The following is a 17,102-nucleotide window of genomic DNA, read 5'->3' on the forward strand; positions in this document are numbered from 1 at the left end:
CTGTAAATCATCAAAGTGGTCAGGGTTTGTATGGCAGAATGCTTTAAAAGGTGTGTACACTGAAAGTTAATATAAGTAGATATTCTGAAGGAAAAAACCCTACATTTGTGTAGAAATACTGTATATATAGAGAGATGCATCAAAGTCAGCCCTATGGCCCAACTGATAGTGAGATCTGCATGAGATGTTGTTGTCAAGCTCTGAATCTGGTGCTGACTCACACTATATAGGCAAGTGGCATGTTGGAAGAGCTGTGGAGATAGAGAAGGAGAGGGTGCTGGGTAAAAGGGGCTCATTTTCATACCCTCTGTTTATAGACTTAATAGAAGTTGCTGGGTTAAATTCACTCCTGCGCAGCCAGCATAAAGTTTATGCATCACTCAGACCCCACTTAAATCCTCAAATTAGGGCACATGTGGGACATAAATGATCCACAGGCCTCATGTTGACCTTCTTTGCACAAGGGCAGATTTCATTCCCGTTGAGCCCCAGTTGTCCATGCAAAGTTGGCACGGCGTGTGTACAACTTATCTACACTGTGTGTGTGTGTGTGTGTGTGTGTGTGTGTGTACATGTCATAAGGGTGGCACTAAAGGGGAAAATCATGTAAATATTTCCACAACACTATTTTTAGCTCTAGGGCTAAAAGTGAATTAAGGCTCATAATGTAAACAGATTAGAATAATGTAACCTAGCAAAGCAGTTATTCTCACCAATACTGAATTTATCTAATGGGTTTTAGATATTTAAAAATACTGGATCTGCTGAAGATCAGTAAGGCAAGTTCCATATGTTTTCCTATCCTGTCATGGAAATCTACAGCTGCAGGTTAAATGCCTGTAGGAACACAATTAGCTATGAGACACTCCAATGAGGCAATGGGGCTATTAGAAGAACTGGAATGAGCACCTGGAGGGTGCCTGAGGGCTTGCATTCAAACCAAAACGTGCTTCATTAAATTCTGCCTCACCCAGACATTTCAGAGATATGTTAGCAGCATCCTTCAAAAATCTTGCCTGAATTCTAGATGCTTCCACAATCCAGTGAAAAGCAGTGACACAGAATCCTGGTACATCACATGCTTTTGATGCCACAGGCCTAATTCTGAACTCACCTGATTTTACACAGGTGTAACTCTGTTCACTGCAGTGGAATTGCTTAATTTATATCAGATTACTGGCACTGATTCAAGAAGGTGCTTAAGCACGTGCCTGACTTTACACACGGGAGCAGTCCCATTGAAGTCAGTGTGATGACTCACATGCTTCAGGTTAGGCACATGCTTTCTGAGTACCTTGTTGAGTCAGGGCCAGTGGGGGGTAGAATGAGGCCCTAGATGTTTCATATAAGGCTGCAAGTTATGTGAAGAAACACTGGGCCAGATCCTGAGGGCACACAGGAATCTGAAAGCTGTCCTAGATGAGCAGCTGAGGATTCCCCTGGAGTCAGGGAATGGTGATGATGATTATTATTTATATTATGATAGCACCCACAGGCCCCAGCCAAGCTCAGGACCCCATTGTGCTAGGGGCTGTACAAACACAGAGTAATGGACAGCTAGTGTAAAGATGGCATAGTGGGCTCTGTGTAAAGATGGCATAGTGGGCTCTGCACCAGACTCTTCTGGCTCCCCTGAGCATCGTAGGGAGTGTTCCAAAGGTAGCATGTCAGGGGTGTGGCTGCTCTAATTTATCCCAGCTAGCCTCACCATCTGGACATGAGAAAGCTGGCTTAGAGCCATCTTTGCCACCTATAACTCCCTAGGCACAGCTGAGGATTCAGCCTGATGTAGGTAGTATTTTTTTTAACAGGGGAAGGCTATTTTAAAAGTATCAACTCCACAAGTAAAGGGGATACAGATATTTATATAATTTGATACAATTTACTATCTGTTACATCTGAGTAACACACACAGTCATCTTTCTGTAAGGTAAACATAGGATACATATTACAGTATGACTATTTGCAGAGCACTCACTATGGCTCTCAGGGCCGGTGCAATCCATTAGGCGACCTAGGCGGTCGCCTAGGGCACTACAATTTTGGGGGCAGCGACCGCGGCGGTATTTATTTCGGGGAAGGACCTTCCGCCGCCTAGGGCGGCAGAAAAGCTGTCGGCGCTCCTGATGGCTCTATCAACATTTCTGTTAGAAACATCATTTTTCAAAGGATCATAAAATCTCCCTACAGGAGGCAGCTTGGCATGAATGAAGCTCTGAGTATGGGAGCAAGTTTTTTTTAATTAGCAGTTGATGTTGTAGACTTGCTTTTTTTAAAAAGCTGCTGAGCTGTCGTTATGGAAGTGCAAAAATAAAACGAAAAAGCTTCGTTAGATGTCTCATTCTGTTCTTCAAGGTTGTGAATTTCATCTCAAATTCCTTGCTTTCAGTTGTGAGGAACTCTCTGTTCTTTTCCTATGTTTGGCAGAGCTGCGATTAGGAAGTGGAGTCTGTTTCCTTGAAGGTGATTAAGACACTTACATCTTTTGTGTTTACTGTCTTCTTAGTTCACTTGTGTGTGTGTGTTGGAAATATTCCTTGTAGGAACTCAGCGAGCTTATCATCTGAGCAACAGGGTGGTGCGATTTGATGAGTGTTTTTACATTTTCTGGCTGGAAACTCTAAGATCCAAGCCGCTGCTCTGTATTGCTGGGACAGAATGAAAACATGATATTTTTACACTATTTTGCTCTTTGATCTCTTTCATGTTGTAGGAGATGTTGTTATCTGAGAAGTTATGTGTGAGAAAATCATTTCTGCTTTGACTTTTTGTCCTGCTGTTCATGGTTTTTATTGCTCTGAAGGGTATAGTTCCTATGCTAAAGAGAAGAGTAAATGGGCCATTTAACTTACAAATACATTACTGACAATTGGCCAAAAATTAATTAATTAAATCTGGTTCTTTTTTACTTGCCATCTAGATTTTGGGTGTGAACAGTGCACTTGGTTCATGCTTTCAAGCTTTTCTTCATGACCATGAGGGCTAGAAACTTACTACTCTCTACCTCGATATAACTCGGCCCGATATAACATGAATGCGGATATAACACAGTAAAGCAGCACTCCGGGGGGGCTGCGCACTCCGGCGGATCAAAGCAAGTTCGATATAACGCGATTTCACCTATAATGCGGTAAGATTTTTTGGCTCCCAAGGACAGCGTTATATTGGGGTAGAGGTGTATTTTTTAAATGAAAGCTGAGATTCTTTTGCAATCACAGGACTCCAGGAGCTGGGGCATTAAGAAAAACATCAGCTATCACAAGACTACAAATAAAAGCCTTGATCCAGTGATGAGCTCCATGGAAGCAGATCCTACCTGCAGCAGAGCTCTGTGTTGGTACAGGGTCTTCTCATGCTATCTCATTGAAGAATCAGGGCCTTAGACTCCTTTCCTGCACAGGGAATATTTCTGAGTATATCACTATTTCCTTCAATTTTTTCCTTAATTGAACTCATTCAATTAATTTTAAAAAGTGTTTTTACGGTATGGATGGATTGCAAACAATTCACCCAATATTGGATGGTTTGTCATTGTGTTACTCCAGATTTACACTTGCATAAAACTGGAGTAGGACAGTGGTGGATCAGGGTCACAAACTGAAAATCTGAGCTATGTTGCTTGTAACTGGCCACATAAGTCATAGAATTGGCTCTGTTCCCTGACTGGAAGTATATACAAATACGTGTGTGTGCAAAATTAAATCGCAGTTTCCATTTTGCTTTTCACAAACATTTCTGATAGGAAAATTCTCAAATGCTCCCATAAAGTTGAACACAAAAGGGGCACAAGCGTAGCTGAAGTGAATGTGCTATCAGAGGTGTCAGAGCTATATTTCTAACGGTTCTCCCTGACAGACCACATCCCCAGTGTGAGCATATGTTTCTCAGTTCTTCTTTCAGCATGCAGCAATGTAATTGCTACTAAGCTTCACCTACTGAAAACTAACATAGGTAAGAGCAATTTGTACATTTACATAAATGTACAATTGATGTGTACCAAATGCATGTTTTTGAATATTTGCCCCAGACACCGCATCTCCGACTCTCCTTAGCTGTCTGAGTAGCAGCTATATTGATTCACTCTGTGGTTGGCCTTTAACTTGGTGAAATACAGAGCTAGATCCTCTGCTGGGGTAAATTAGTAAAGTTTCACTGAAGTCAATAGATTTTCACTGTTATACACCAGCCGAGGATCTGAACTATAATATCCTTTGTTCTTCAGCCCTAATGGAGTTTCTTCAGCTTTATACCAGTAGAGCTGAGATAAGAATCTGGCTTTTCCTGTTTGCCTTTGCTTTGCATATGGAAACATTAAGAACCTGTATCTATTGCATTAAAATGTTTAAGGATTTTTGCGATGATCCAAGGTCTTATGTGCTTAAATAATAAACTTAAGCATAGGGATGCTGATTCACCCTATCCCCTGTACCATGGGAAGTATATTAGAAAGAATTCCTAAGCACATCTGTCCTACCTTCTGTATGTTAGATTCAAGGCCAAACACTGAGCAATATTTCTAACGACAACAAAAGATTGCAAAAATCTCCACAATGGTAACCTTTTTGAGTGATCTGATGTCTTAAAGTAATAATCTTGCAGATGACCTTCTTCTCACTCAGTGAAAAATCTTCCTATTGCTAAATGTGTGAAGGAATCCTCAGTATTGGAATCTACATTTTGTTCAGGTAACCCCGGAAATTATATGCAAACATTGTAAAAAGAAAAAACAACGAGGAGTCCTTGTGGCACCTTAGAGACTAACAAATTTATTTGGGCATAAGCTTTCATGGGCTAGAACCCACTTCATCGGATGCATGAAGTGAAAAATACAGGAGCAGGTATAAATACATGAAAGGATGGGGGTTGCTTTCCCAAGTGTGAGGTCAGTCTAACGAGATAAATGCTACAATTAACAGCAGGATACCAAGGGAGGAAAAATAACTTTTGAAGTGGTAAGAGAGTGGCCCGTTACAGACAGTTGACAAGAAGGTGTGAGTAACAGTAGGGACCGGACAGTCTCTATGCAAAAGAATAAATGGACACAAATTTGACAACAGGAATCATAACATTCAAAAACCAGTAGGAGAACCCTTCAGTCTCTCTGGTCACTCAATAACAGATCTAAAAGTGGCAATTCTTCAACAAAAAAAATTCAAAAACAGACTCCAGCATGAAGCTGCAGAACTGGAATTAATTTGCAAACTGGACACCATCAGATTAGGTCTGAATAAAGACTGGGAGTGATTGGGTCATTACAAAACCTAAACTTAATTTCCCCATTACTAATTTCTCCCTACTGTTACTCACACCTTCTTGTCAACTGTCTGTAATGGGCCACTCTCTTACCACTTCAAAAGTTATTTTTCCTCCCTTGGTATCCTGCTGTTAATTGATTTATCTCGTTAGACTGACCTCACACTTGGGAAAGCACCCCCCATCCTTTCATGTATTTATACCTGCTCCTGTATTTTTCACTCCATGCATCTGATGAAGTGGGTTCTAGCCAATGAAAGCTTATGCCCAAATAAATTTGTTAGTCTCTAAGGTGCCACAAGGACTCCTCGTTGTTTTTGCTGATACAGATTAACATGGCTACCGCTCTAAAAAGAAAATGTTTCCCTAGTTGTTAGCTGATCGCTTGTCTAGAATAGTAAAAAAGATAGTTTAGGTGGATTTTAGTTTCTCTCTACTGAAAAATTCTGCCTCTGAATTTCTTGATTCCAGCATGCATTGTTTTATCAGCCTTGATTACACTTCATTTGAAACCTAAACACCTGTTCATTGAAAGCTGATGAGCAAAGATGTTGAAGCTAAAGCTTCCCACCCACCCCCAAAGAAGGAGCTTCTTCCATGTCATTTTAGTCTAAATTAATTCAACACTACTTATGAAGAAGGCATTCTGAGGGCTGGTCTACACTTAATCCGGACTTCGGACTAAGGTACGCAAATTCAGCTACGTTAATAACGTAGCTGAATTCGAAGTACCTTAGTCCGGACTTACCGAGGTCCAGACGCGGCCGGAAGTCTCCCCCCGTCGACGCCGCGTACTCCTCTCGGCGAGCTGGAGTACCGGCGTCGATTGTGAGCACTTCCGGGATCGATCCGGGATCGATTTATCGCGTCTTAACCAGACGCGATAAATCGATCCCAGAACATCGATGGCGTGCCTCCGGACCAGCCGGTAAGTGTAGACTAGGCCTGAGTGTGGGCGCCTTTGAGAGAAGGTTATAACAGCAGAACAGTAATTTGACCATATTTAGAACTGAAAACTTGAACATGTTATTATGGATCTAAAGCAAAATTAGATTTGAAAAGAACTCTATCTTGTAGGTGCCTGGCTCTACGTGCAGCTGCTTTCAGCAGTGAGAGCAGTGAGTGACTGGTGGATTAGCAATGTAAAGCTGTACTACTGTAATTCTGCTTTACAAATAGCAGTTTCACTCTTCACAACATGTGACGTGAATAAGGATTTTCTATACCAAATAAAAGTATTCCACTGAGACTCCTTGGAGTTTAAATGATGGACTAAAATCCAGTGTCTTAGTGCAGGACTATAAATTAAATGCACTGGAGGATGGGGTGGAGGAACAAGGAAGAAATCAGTATAAACTTGATGGGGGCGTACTTTTCACAGAGTCCAAGCCAAATACCTACCAGGATTAAGAATTGGACAAGTGCAGCCTCTGTTAGTCCAGGATTCCGGGTAGAGAGTTCGCTTTCCTCGCAGAATCTTAAACTTTGTTGATTTCAACACTTTCTTGATCTTCACGTTTACTTCTGCATGGGAGCCTTTGTCGTGAGCTGATAAAATCTTTGCTTTCACCACTGGGAAGGCACAATTTCAAAAGCAGCAATAGATAAAATGGTCACACCCACCTCTCTTTCTAATGCAGTGTTGAGTAACACAGCTAAGGTGAATATACATTGCAGAATTAGCCTGAGAGTTTCCATTTTTAGGCTGAGCCTGTGTGGGTACGTCTACACTGCAGTCGCAGGGTGTGACTGTGGCTTTAATCTCGCTAGCTTGGATAGCAGCTGGAGCAGTGAAGCTGCAGCAGCCTGGGTTTCAGCTGGGGCTGTTCAAGCCCGCCCAGATTCCTCAGCAGTTCTTGCAGGGCTAGTCCTCATCAAGGCGAGTGTTGCCTTAATTTCACTGCTCTGGGACTTGAGCTAGCTAGATTAAAGCTAGCTCGGGTTTGTGCACCTGAGCGGCAATCACATCCTGCCACTGTCGTATAGACGTACCCTGCGAGCCTTGCTGTCAGACTAGTGACATGCAGAAATCAATACTTCGCAGTTGCTGGAGAGAACGCCGGGTTAGTTTTATTTGAACAGTAACTGTGCCAGATGCCCGCCCATCCTAAAGACCACAGGGTAAGGAGATGCTGAGTGACCTGACTTTCAAAATGCTCAGCACCCCCCTGCTGCCATGGAGGTCAGTGGGAACTGCTGCTTTTTCAGCTTCAATATACTTTCAGGAACCAAACTTTAGGCTCTTGCTATTGCAAACCTTGGTCAAGGCACACGAAATAGAATGACAGGCACCTGAACAGCACCGTCCACCCCCTTCCCCCACAATCCCACTCATCTCTAGCTGCCGATACTCCTGCACATGCCCGAGTAACTAAACTGAAACACGAGGGCCACTGTCCGCTGGCATTTGGGCTCGCCAATGCCCAGAGTCACCCCCGCTTTCTTCTCACAGCAGATCTTTTCTCAGCGTTCATTGGGATGGATGTGTGCCAGCTGTACGATGCAGAGTGATGTTTCCATACCTGTGGACCAGTTTTGCTTTCTGCACTTGGTGTTGTGAACAAAACCTGCTGGGTAAATCTCTGCTGGTTGTGGAGGTGTGATTCCCAGCCCGGGTAGACATACCCGCGCTACCTCTGATTGAGCTAGCGCACTAAAAATAGCAGTGTAGCCATGGTAGTGCAGGCGGTGGGTTGGGCTGGCCGCCTGAATACATACCTAGGGTCTCAGTTGGGATGGCACTTGGGCAGCTCACCCATCCTGTGCCCACGCGGCTGTGGCTACTCCTACATTGCTATTTTCAGTGAACTAGATTGATCAAAGCCAGCTCATGTACATCTACCCGGGCTGAAAATTACCCCTACAGCTGCAATGTGGACGTACAGTCCTGCTGCCATGCTACGCAGGCTGCTGCAGAAATGACCCCTAGGAGAGCAGTGATAGTATTTAATAGCTTCTTCTGATGTTGCTTTATTTAGAATCCATATTAAAAAGTATAAGACGACGACTCTTCTACACTGCAGCCCCTCACTTCACGCATATGATGAACCCTACAATTCAGCTGTGGGCTCTGTAATTTAGCTGACACCCTGCAACACTGAGTAATGAAAGGGTGGGAGGCCTGAGTGCACTTCAGATAAGATTTATGAAGTTGTTTTTTTGCTTTTATTTCTTATCTTTTGCTAGATTAAACACTGTCACTATCGCAGTCAGGAAGCAAAGCAAAGCAGAGATGGATTTTTTTCTAATACCGCTAAGCCAGGGCCATATTTCAATGACATGCGGCCCCTTGAACTTCTCTTTGTGGGTCACTGCGCAGTCTGTAATGGCATGGATTATCTCTCAATGCATTTTAAACTCTAGCACGAGACAGAGCAGGTGCAAAAAAGTTTGAAAGCTCATGAAACGAAGAGGGTTTTATACAAAGAATTCCTTCCCCTGCACGGTATAAAGGAGACAGTTCAGTGGCATACAGCTGCACGGCTCACCATAGGCAAAGTTTTCCCCTTACTCCTTTAAGTCTCAATATGCAAACGCTCTAACATCACTCCATTCCAACTGGTGAGCTCTTGTTGACAGGGTGCCAGTCCTTAGGAGTGAACTCTTAAGAGCTGGCGGAAGATTCTTCTCAGTGAATGGTCTGTGCCCAGGGAAATCACTCACTCTTGTGAGTTATCAGAGCTCAGAGCTGGTGGCCTCTAGGCAATGGTGCAGGGTGGACCTTTTGGACAAGGTCTTCCTTTTAGTATTGGTCCTCCAGCCAAGGGGGTTTTCTAGTGGTTAGTGGGTGGATAATAGAGCAGGACACTTGATTATGCTTGGCCATTATGCGTAGTGTATATAGGGGTGTGTGTGTGTGTGTGTGTTTTCATAATTATATATTTTGCACATTGCCTAAATACTGTGGCAACTTGCATCAAATAAAGGTCCTGTCCTGCATTTCTTGTGCACCCAGTCCTCCCACTGAAAATCAAGGGTGTCTTGGGCATGGAAGACATGCAGGGTAGAGTTCCAAATTTGTAAATAAATAAGTAATTTTCTTTATAATTGCTCCTTGAAAATTATCTTGGGTATAATCAGAACACAGGCAAACTGGGTGTCTGCCAAGTGATGTGCCCAGTGAGTGTTCATGGGAATCCACCTCTGATACTTGGCTTTTCCTGTAAGTTGCAATAAGAGATATAAACTTTATTACCTCCTTTCTTCAGCTTTTGCTGTTTTAATCCATTTTATGGGGTAAGCACCAGCTCTGCTGTTCTTACACTCTTTCACAGACTCCTCAAACTGCCCTTTATGTGCTAACAATAACCCAACCCAACAAGAATGTGTCTGTCTTGTAACTCACCATATGTGTATTTCATTCCACAGAAGACCTTGGGATTCCCTAAAACTTGTTCTTTGCATTCACATTTACCTGTTGAAACAAACCAAACCAAAAGTGTCTCATGGATGGCACTCAAAAGATTGAAACGTGCAGCAAAGGGAGGGGATGGACTGGATCAGGGGGTAACTAATGGGATATAGAGCCTTTCACTCCAGTACTGCTCGTTTAGATCAGCCCGAGTAGGTAGAGACAGGGTCTGGGGTGAAATCCTTGCCCCACTGACGTTAGGAAGATTTCTGCTATTAACTTTGCTGTGGCCTGGATTTCATCCCTTGTCCTTCTCTCACACTAGCCTTACATAGTGTAACTCCACTGACCTCCCTTGAATGACTTTGCTTCATAGTTGAGTAAGTGAGAGGAGAATCAGGCCAACAAAGTCATTACCCAGTGACTGCCTATTCAGTGATTTGTGTGAGAGGATTTTGAGGGCTCCATCACTTCCCAGCAGACATGAGGCACATCTTAAAAGAACAACTCACCACCACCATTTGTAACCTTGCACAGGGAACGAGAACGCAGGAGCTGCAAGCATTGGTAACCAAGTGCCAGACCCAGGCAAACCGCATGGGCAAATTGTTACTTGTATTTTTATTAGTGCAACTCTGCCCATAACGAGGTTTGAAAACACCACAGGACACCAGGTGAGACATAACTGAGCATCCGTTTCCCTAGTGCAGGGATCGCAACCTTTGGCATGCGGCATGTCAGGGCAATCCACTGGCGGGCCAGGACGGTTTGTTTACCTGCAGCGTCCACAGGTTCGGCTGATTGCAGCTCCCACTGGCCGTGGTTTGCCATTCCAGGCCAATGGGGCTGCGGGAAGTGGCGGCCAGCACATCCCTTGGCCCGTGCCACTTTCCGCAGCCCCCATTGGCCTGGAATGGCAAACCGCGGCCAGTGGGAGCCATGATCGGCCAAACCTGCAGACACTGCAGGTAAACAAACTGTCCCGACCCACCAGTGGATTTCCTTGACATGCCGCGGGTGTGCCAAAGGTTGCTGATCCCTGCCCTAGTGCATGCCCATCTCCCCAGTTTTGAAAAGCATGTAACTGAAGCACAAGCTCGTCTTTCAGAACATACAAGCCACCTTTAATTAGATGTCAAGTTTATTTATTTTAAAATTGGAATCTTCCAACTTTTAGCTTTTAATAATATAAACTCTCCAACCTCCCACCAGCCCTGACTCTGTGCCACACAAGGATTCCCCTGTGCCAAAGGAATGCTCAGTTGGGGAGATCCACCAGTTGTCCACCCCAATCATGCCATAGGAGTGGTGCAAAGGGGCCTGAGCCCAAGGACTTTCCCAATATAGCTCACAATGTTCTGTAGTATGCCCCTCTGCACTACAGTCTTATAGCGCTGCCATTTGTTTGCCAGGGTTTTCATTTTAAGTCCGAGCCAGCAATGCACTTAAGCAGGAGCTTAATTTTATGCCTGTGTGTAGTTCCATGTCGACGTCAACTACACTTGATCACATGCTCAAAGTCAAGCACAGTGCTTAATTATTTTGCTTGGTCAAGGCCCAACCCCCTATCTTCAGGAGGTCAGCTGAAAATTGGATTTCAGGAGGTCAGCTAGAAAATTGGGCTCCAGGTTCACAAGATCTTAGCCCAAAAGGAAGTAGTTTTTGCACAAACTCTGATGGGAGGGGGGAAAAAAAGCCTTTCTATTTTGAATTACAGTACTAAAATAAGAAGCGAGTCTTTTCTGATTCTATCTTTGCATTTGTACCAGTCAAAATTTGCTTAAAATGAAATATTGCAGATGGTTATTCTGTATTTTGCCGATTAATTGCTATTGTGCTCTTGAAATAAAAAATGGACAGACACTAGGGTTTTTTCTCCCCACTTAATGTGTAGTCAGAATTTTTATCATGCAATTTAGTGCACATGCAGAAAGTGGCACTTGCACTGACTTGATAAGATGGAATGACTTTAGAAAGCAGGTGTACTGTCAATCTGCAAAACACAAAGGCCCTAGTTGTGGAAACCTTCTCCTGGTGAATGCTCACTCACACGAATAGTTGCACTGAAGTCATTAAGATTAGTCATGTGAGTAAGCGCTCACCAACAGAGGAGATGCACAATCAGGCCACACTGCCTACTAATAATCATATGGTCCAGCAAAGTTACACAATACTTTTTAGGAGGACAAGTGGAAAATAACTTCTCCAGTTGAAATCATAGCTGGACTATGAGATACTCTGTAACCATGTCATCAACCACAACAGCTTCCAAACTTGATATGATAGTCTGAGAAAATCATGGTGTTGTCACTCTTGTTTTAGAAATTCCCTAATTACATATCTAATTCATCTGGGCAACATCACACTCTTAAAATAACATTATCATCAATTTACCCAACAGAATATAACAGCTCTTGGCAAATATCACATAAAGGAGCTTATTAAAAACAAAGTAAAAGAAAAGAGCATTTAAAAGTATTCTGATGTAAATGAGCAAAAGCCCAAGAATTCAGAGCTCAGGATGAAAACCCAGGCAGATATTCAAGCTATCAACCCCTACTCACTAGGATCAGATTTTAAGATGGGACTGTCTGCCTAGACTTTAGATATCCTTGTGTATGTGGGTCGAAGTCAGTCTTTCAATGTTCCTTAGGCTTTTTTGTTTTTGGTAGTTGAACAGTACTGAACGTTGGACATTACATTCCTCGCTACCACCATTGCTAAGGCATTAATCCAAAGCAACGCTCTGCTGCATTTTCACAAATCACGTTAAAAGACCCTTTTCTTGTTCATTAGGAACAATCTCTTAGTAACAGGAGGGGAGATGAGAAATATGTTTGAATCAGCTATCTCACCTGAATGCCGGAGAGCAGAGAATCCTTGTTCGTCCTCCCATCCCCAAGCTGGCTCACTCTCGTTAAACACAGAGCGGAAATCAGGAATTTCGTGATGCCAGACTATGTCCGCACTGTTGTAATAAAAGGAAAATGGTGAGTTGTTTCTTATGGAATCAGTAGAAAATACCACACATTCAAGAAAATTAGTCCATTTTTCAGAAATTTATCATGAAGTTTCTCCAGATTTATTGGTATTGTAAAACACAAAAAACTGAATAGTTTTAGACAGTGAACAGCTTGATCATTGTAAACTCCCAGATTTGTGTTACGGATCCATGTTTGGTATAAAATATATTTTAGGAATTTGTATGTGATATATAATCTCAGAGAATATACAATGTCTATAGAAGGATCTGTTTGTACAGCTCAGAGACTCACAGACTTTAAGGTCAGAAGGAACCATCATGATCATCCAGTCTGACCTCCTGCACATCGCAGGTCACAGAACCTCACCCATCCACTCCTGCATTAGTCCCATAAAATCTGGCTGAGTTACTGAAGTCCTCAAATCCTGATTTAAAGACTTTAAGTTACAGAGACTCCACTGTTTACACTACGTTAAAGCTGCAAGTGACCTGTGCCCCATGCTGCACAGGAAGGTAAAAAAACCCAGAGTCTCTGCCAATCTGACCCATGGGAAAATTCCTTCTCGACCCCAAATATGGTGATTAGTTAGACCCTGAGCATGTGGGCAAAACCCACCAGGAAGACACCAGCCAGCCTGGCCTAGAGATGGTAATTGGTAACCTAGGCCTCCTGAGATGGTTAGATTTAAAATATGTTCTTCTCTAGCATCCAGTAAATTAGGGCTTGACATTGGTCCATTTAAGTCAATGAGACATTTGTGATTAACTTCAATGGTAGCAGGACTGAGCCCTTCAATCTTTCTTCAAATGCATGGAAACCCCCACTTCCCCGCAAATTGTAAGAACCTGAAAATACCAGCACCAAATACCCAGATGTCAGGAAGGTGAGGCTATATGTCATGACTAAGGCTACGATTTAGTCACGGAGGTCGTGGAAGTCACAGAATCTGTGACTTCCAGCCAGTGCCGGCTCCAGGCACCAGCTTACCAAGCAGGTGCTTTGGGTGGCCACTTTGGAGAGGGGCGGCACGTCCAGCTGTTCGTCGGCAATTCGGCGGACAGTCCCTCACTCTTGCTCGGAGCGAAGGATCTCCCGCCGAATTGCCGCCGCAGATCGCGATCGCGGCTTTTTGTTTGTTTGTTTGTTTGGCTGCTTGGGGCGGCCAAAACCCTGGAGCCAGCCCTGCTTCCAGCAACCTCTGTGACCTCAGTGGTGGGGAGCTGCAGGGTTTCCCACCAGCCACTGACAGCAGGCGGCAGGGTATCCCGCAGCTCCTGGCCACCGCAGACGGTGGGGGAACCCTGCAGCCCCCGGCTGCTGTGGGTGGTGGGGAAACCCCAAGCTCCCAGCCGCTGCGGGCCAAGGAACCCTCGGGGATGGCAGGGGAACCCATGAGCTCCTGGGTGGCAGGGGTGGCTGGGGAACCTTTGAGCTCTCCAGTGGCGGTGGCTGGGGAACCTCCGAGCTCCTGGCAGTGTGGGTGGCGGGGGAACCCCCAAGCTCCTGGCCGCTGCAGCCCCCAGAGCTGTGGGTGGTGGGGGTACCCCGCAGTCCCCAGCTGCTGCAGGTGGCTCCTAGCCCCTGTGCAGCTGCCCCCCCTTCAGGAGGTATGGGGATCCAGATCCCCATTTTGTCACAGATAATTTTAGTAAAAGTCAGGGACAGGTCACGGCTTCTGTGAAATTTTCTTTTTTGCCTGTGACTCGTCCCTGACTTTTACTAAAAATATCCGTAACAAAATCTTAGCCTTCGTCATGACCCATGATACTATAATAAAATGGGCCATTCTCCTGACATATTATTGTTAATAACTTAAACATATTACTAACCCAAGATCCTGCTTCCGTATCATATAAAAGTGTGACTGGCTGAACTCTGAGGCCCTACAATATAATAAAGATAAATATGGTAGGGCCAGTGCATCCCCTGTTCATATGCACATCAGGGTGGACGGATTTCCTCCTGGGCTCTATGGAAACTATTTGATGGCCAGCCATGGGCTCTTTGCTCCACATGGGCACAGGAAGAGGGGACACTGGAGGGGCACCAGTGAGTCGAGGATTGGCTGAGTTTTACAGCACCGCCCATGTTCAGACCTGCTCTACTAACTCTCTCTGGCTCCCCTCTGGGACTGCTACAGAGCAGTTGCAGGGCAACTCAGACAATGGCCACACAGCTCCAGCTACTGCCCTGCTGTCACAAGGGGATAGTTGGGCCAGTAGAGAAACACAGCGGGGCAGCCATCCAGGCAGATAGCTCCTGCTTCCATGTATCTAGATGGCTCCTTCCCTGTGGATCCTCTAGATCTGAAGGCTTGGAAGGTATTGTCCCCTGCTAACCCTGCAGACAGCAAAAGCCCTCCCATCAAAAGCCATGAAATCTTTGGCAGGAAACTGTGCCAGGTAATCACATGGGGCTTTTAGTCTTCTCTGACTCTCTCCAATAGGTTTCTCCATAGGAGGAAGGCAATCTGGCCCAGTATCCATTTATAAACTGTGTGTATCATCAGGTTTTCGTTAGTACCAATCCAAACAATAAAGTCTATCTAAAATAATCAACACTTATTGAACATATCTGGGATATGAAGGTCCATGATCTAATTGCATTTGTGAGTCTAGAGAAATAGCATGTCTGTCCACTCACCTGCTGATGCAGTCACCAGTGAGTGGGTCACAGCTTCCGGCACAGTCACACGGTCTGCAGCCATACTCTCCAAAGCCCCAGTATCCCACCATACACTGGTCACACTGAGGACCTGCCACTCCAGGTTTGCAGGGGCAGTCACCGTTGCTGGGATCACAGAAGGTATTAGTGCTGAAAGGAAGCATGGCCGATCCAACTGGGTGGCAGGAACACGCTGCAGTACAAAGCAGGTACATCATGTAAGTGTATTGCTGATGGAAAGCTAGCAATGCTAGATATGAATGCAGAGCAAACAAATTAGTTCACCCAACGGATGGCTGAACTGGATGTGCTTATTATTTTACACTACTGGGGAGCGAGGAGTAGTAGGTTGATATAGTTACCAGAGGAAATATGTTTGCTACATTAGTGAAAGTTTACCCAGAGTTACTGGACTGGCACAGCACAGAAATTTTCCAATCATTACATGAAATGTGACCTGACAATAAAGTAAAACTTTTGCTTGACATAGTGTGAGACACATGCCAAACCTTTAGAGGTTCTAATAATAATGATGTTATTTCTGGACTTTATTCTCCTTACTTGTATGAACTTGACCTGAGGAATTCCCTCTAAAAATGACAAGACTTTAACTTCTTTTGTATTATAATTAGTCAAGCTAGCTTTGTTTTGTGTCATGTTTTGCCAAAAGTGAAAAGTACTACGTCAGTCAGCTTATAACTCTAGGGCCCCAATTCAGCAAGGCACTTAAGCACATGCCTAACTTTAAAGTTTGCACCAAAGTACCTTGTTGAATCAGGACTTGGATCATTATTGTATATTCTATAAAAAGGAATCCTAACACAACTGCTCATGATTCTCTTGCTCCAAGAAGGTTTGAAAAAGTCATTTTAATTTAAATGAGTGATGGGTAAAATTTAGTTCTTTTCTGGCATTTAAAAACAAAGTGGCTATTTTGAAATGCTGAATAAAAAATGAGGGTACTGATAACGAAGGGTCGGGTTGTATACAAACACCGTCCGGCTCTTGTATAGACCCTTAAACATGGATTTTTCTGAGTTTGTGTAAGCTTTGGGGCCCGAAAACTGAAAAGACTCATCATTATTGATCAAGGAAGGGGTCCTCTTCACTCTTCTTCCATTTTCCTCTTCCCTGCTTAACACATTGCAGCAGCTCTCCATTTGCGCGGAAAGAGCTGGATGTGTCTCTTTCAGAGTGGGTCAATACGGCAGCCACGGGTATTATTAGAGAGCAAGGTGACATTGTTTTTCTTCTTGGGGAAAGAGAGGGGGCAGTTGGGACAAGTGGAGAGAGAGACAAATCCCACATTCCAGAATTTAAAAAATTGGAGGAAACTCTACAAGGGAAGGGTTTGGAACTTTTCTCCCCTTTAACACGTTTTTCCACCTGTAATCTAGGCCTTCTTTTGCTGTCTCTGCCATCCAACATACAGAGGGTTGAAAAAGTTTTAAATAGGGGATTTTTTTTTTCAGGTGGTTTTTTTTTTTGGGTGCAAATTCAAATACCAAAAAATTTAGGGTGAAAACCAAAATAATTTGATCTGGAAACACCTGGCTGGGGTGCAGGGCTGGCTCCAGGGTTTTGGCCGCCCCAAGCAGCCAAACAAAAAAAACAAAACAAAACAAAAAAAAAGCCGCGGTCGCGATCTGTGGCGGCAATTCGGCGGGAGGTCCTTCGCTCCGAGCAGGAGTGAGGGACCGTCCGCCGAATTGCCGCCGAACAGCTGGATGTGCCGCCCCTCTCCGAAGTGGCTGCCCCAAGCACCTGCTTGGTAAGCTGGTGCCTGGAGCCGGCCCTGCTGGGGTGCCTCAAGGGAGCTGTCATTTGGATGCCTCATGCTCTCATTCTCC

The 17,102-nt window shown here is 44.3% G+C and overlaps 1 protein-coding gene across 8 annotated transcripts in view; it reads right to left on the minus strand.

Moving 5' to 3' along the window:
* Nucleotides 1–17,102, minus strand: part of NTN4 (netrin 4) — a 148,303-nt gene that overhangs the window by 16,499 nt on the left and 114,702 nt on the right. For 5 of the 8 annotated variants that reach the window (XM_024099641.3, XM_005306505.5, XM_065560618.1 and 2 more), the window contains 4 exons: nt 15,232–15,445; nt 12,460–12,572; nt 9,599–9,667; nt 6,655–6,825 (listed from right to left, as the gene is read on the minus strand). In XM_024099641.3, the coding sequence (XP_023955409.2) occupies nt 6,655–6,825; nt 9,599–9,667; nt 12,460–12,572; nt 15,232–15,445 (567 nt within the window). Of the gene's footprint in view, nt 1–6; nt 2,649–3,345; nt 3,393–6,654; nt 6,826–9,598; nt 9,668–12,459; nt 12,573–15,231; nt 15,446–17,102 lie in introns of those variants that run through there. The other 3 variants (XM_008178745.4, XM_042859802.2, XM_065560607.1) reach the window with 3 other exon arrangements.

The sequence above is a fragment of the Chrysemys picta genome, chromosome 1 (assembly GCF_011386835.1).
Source record: "Chrysemys picta bellii isolate R12L10 chromosome 1, ASM1138683v2, whole genome shotgun sequence".
NCBI classification, from domain to species: domain Eukaryota; kingdom Metazoa; phylum Chordata; order Testudines; family Emydidae; genus Chrysemys; species Chrysemys picta.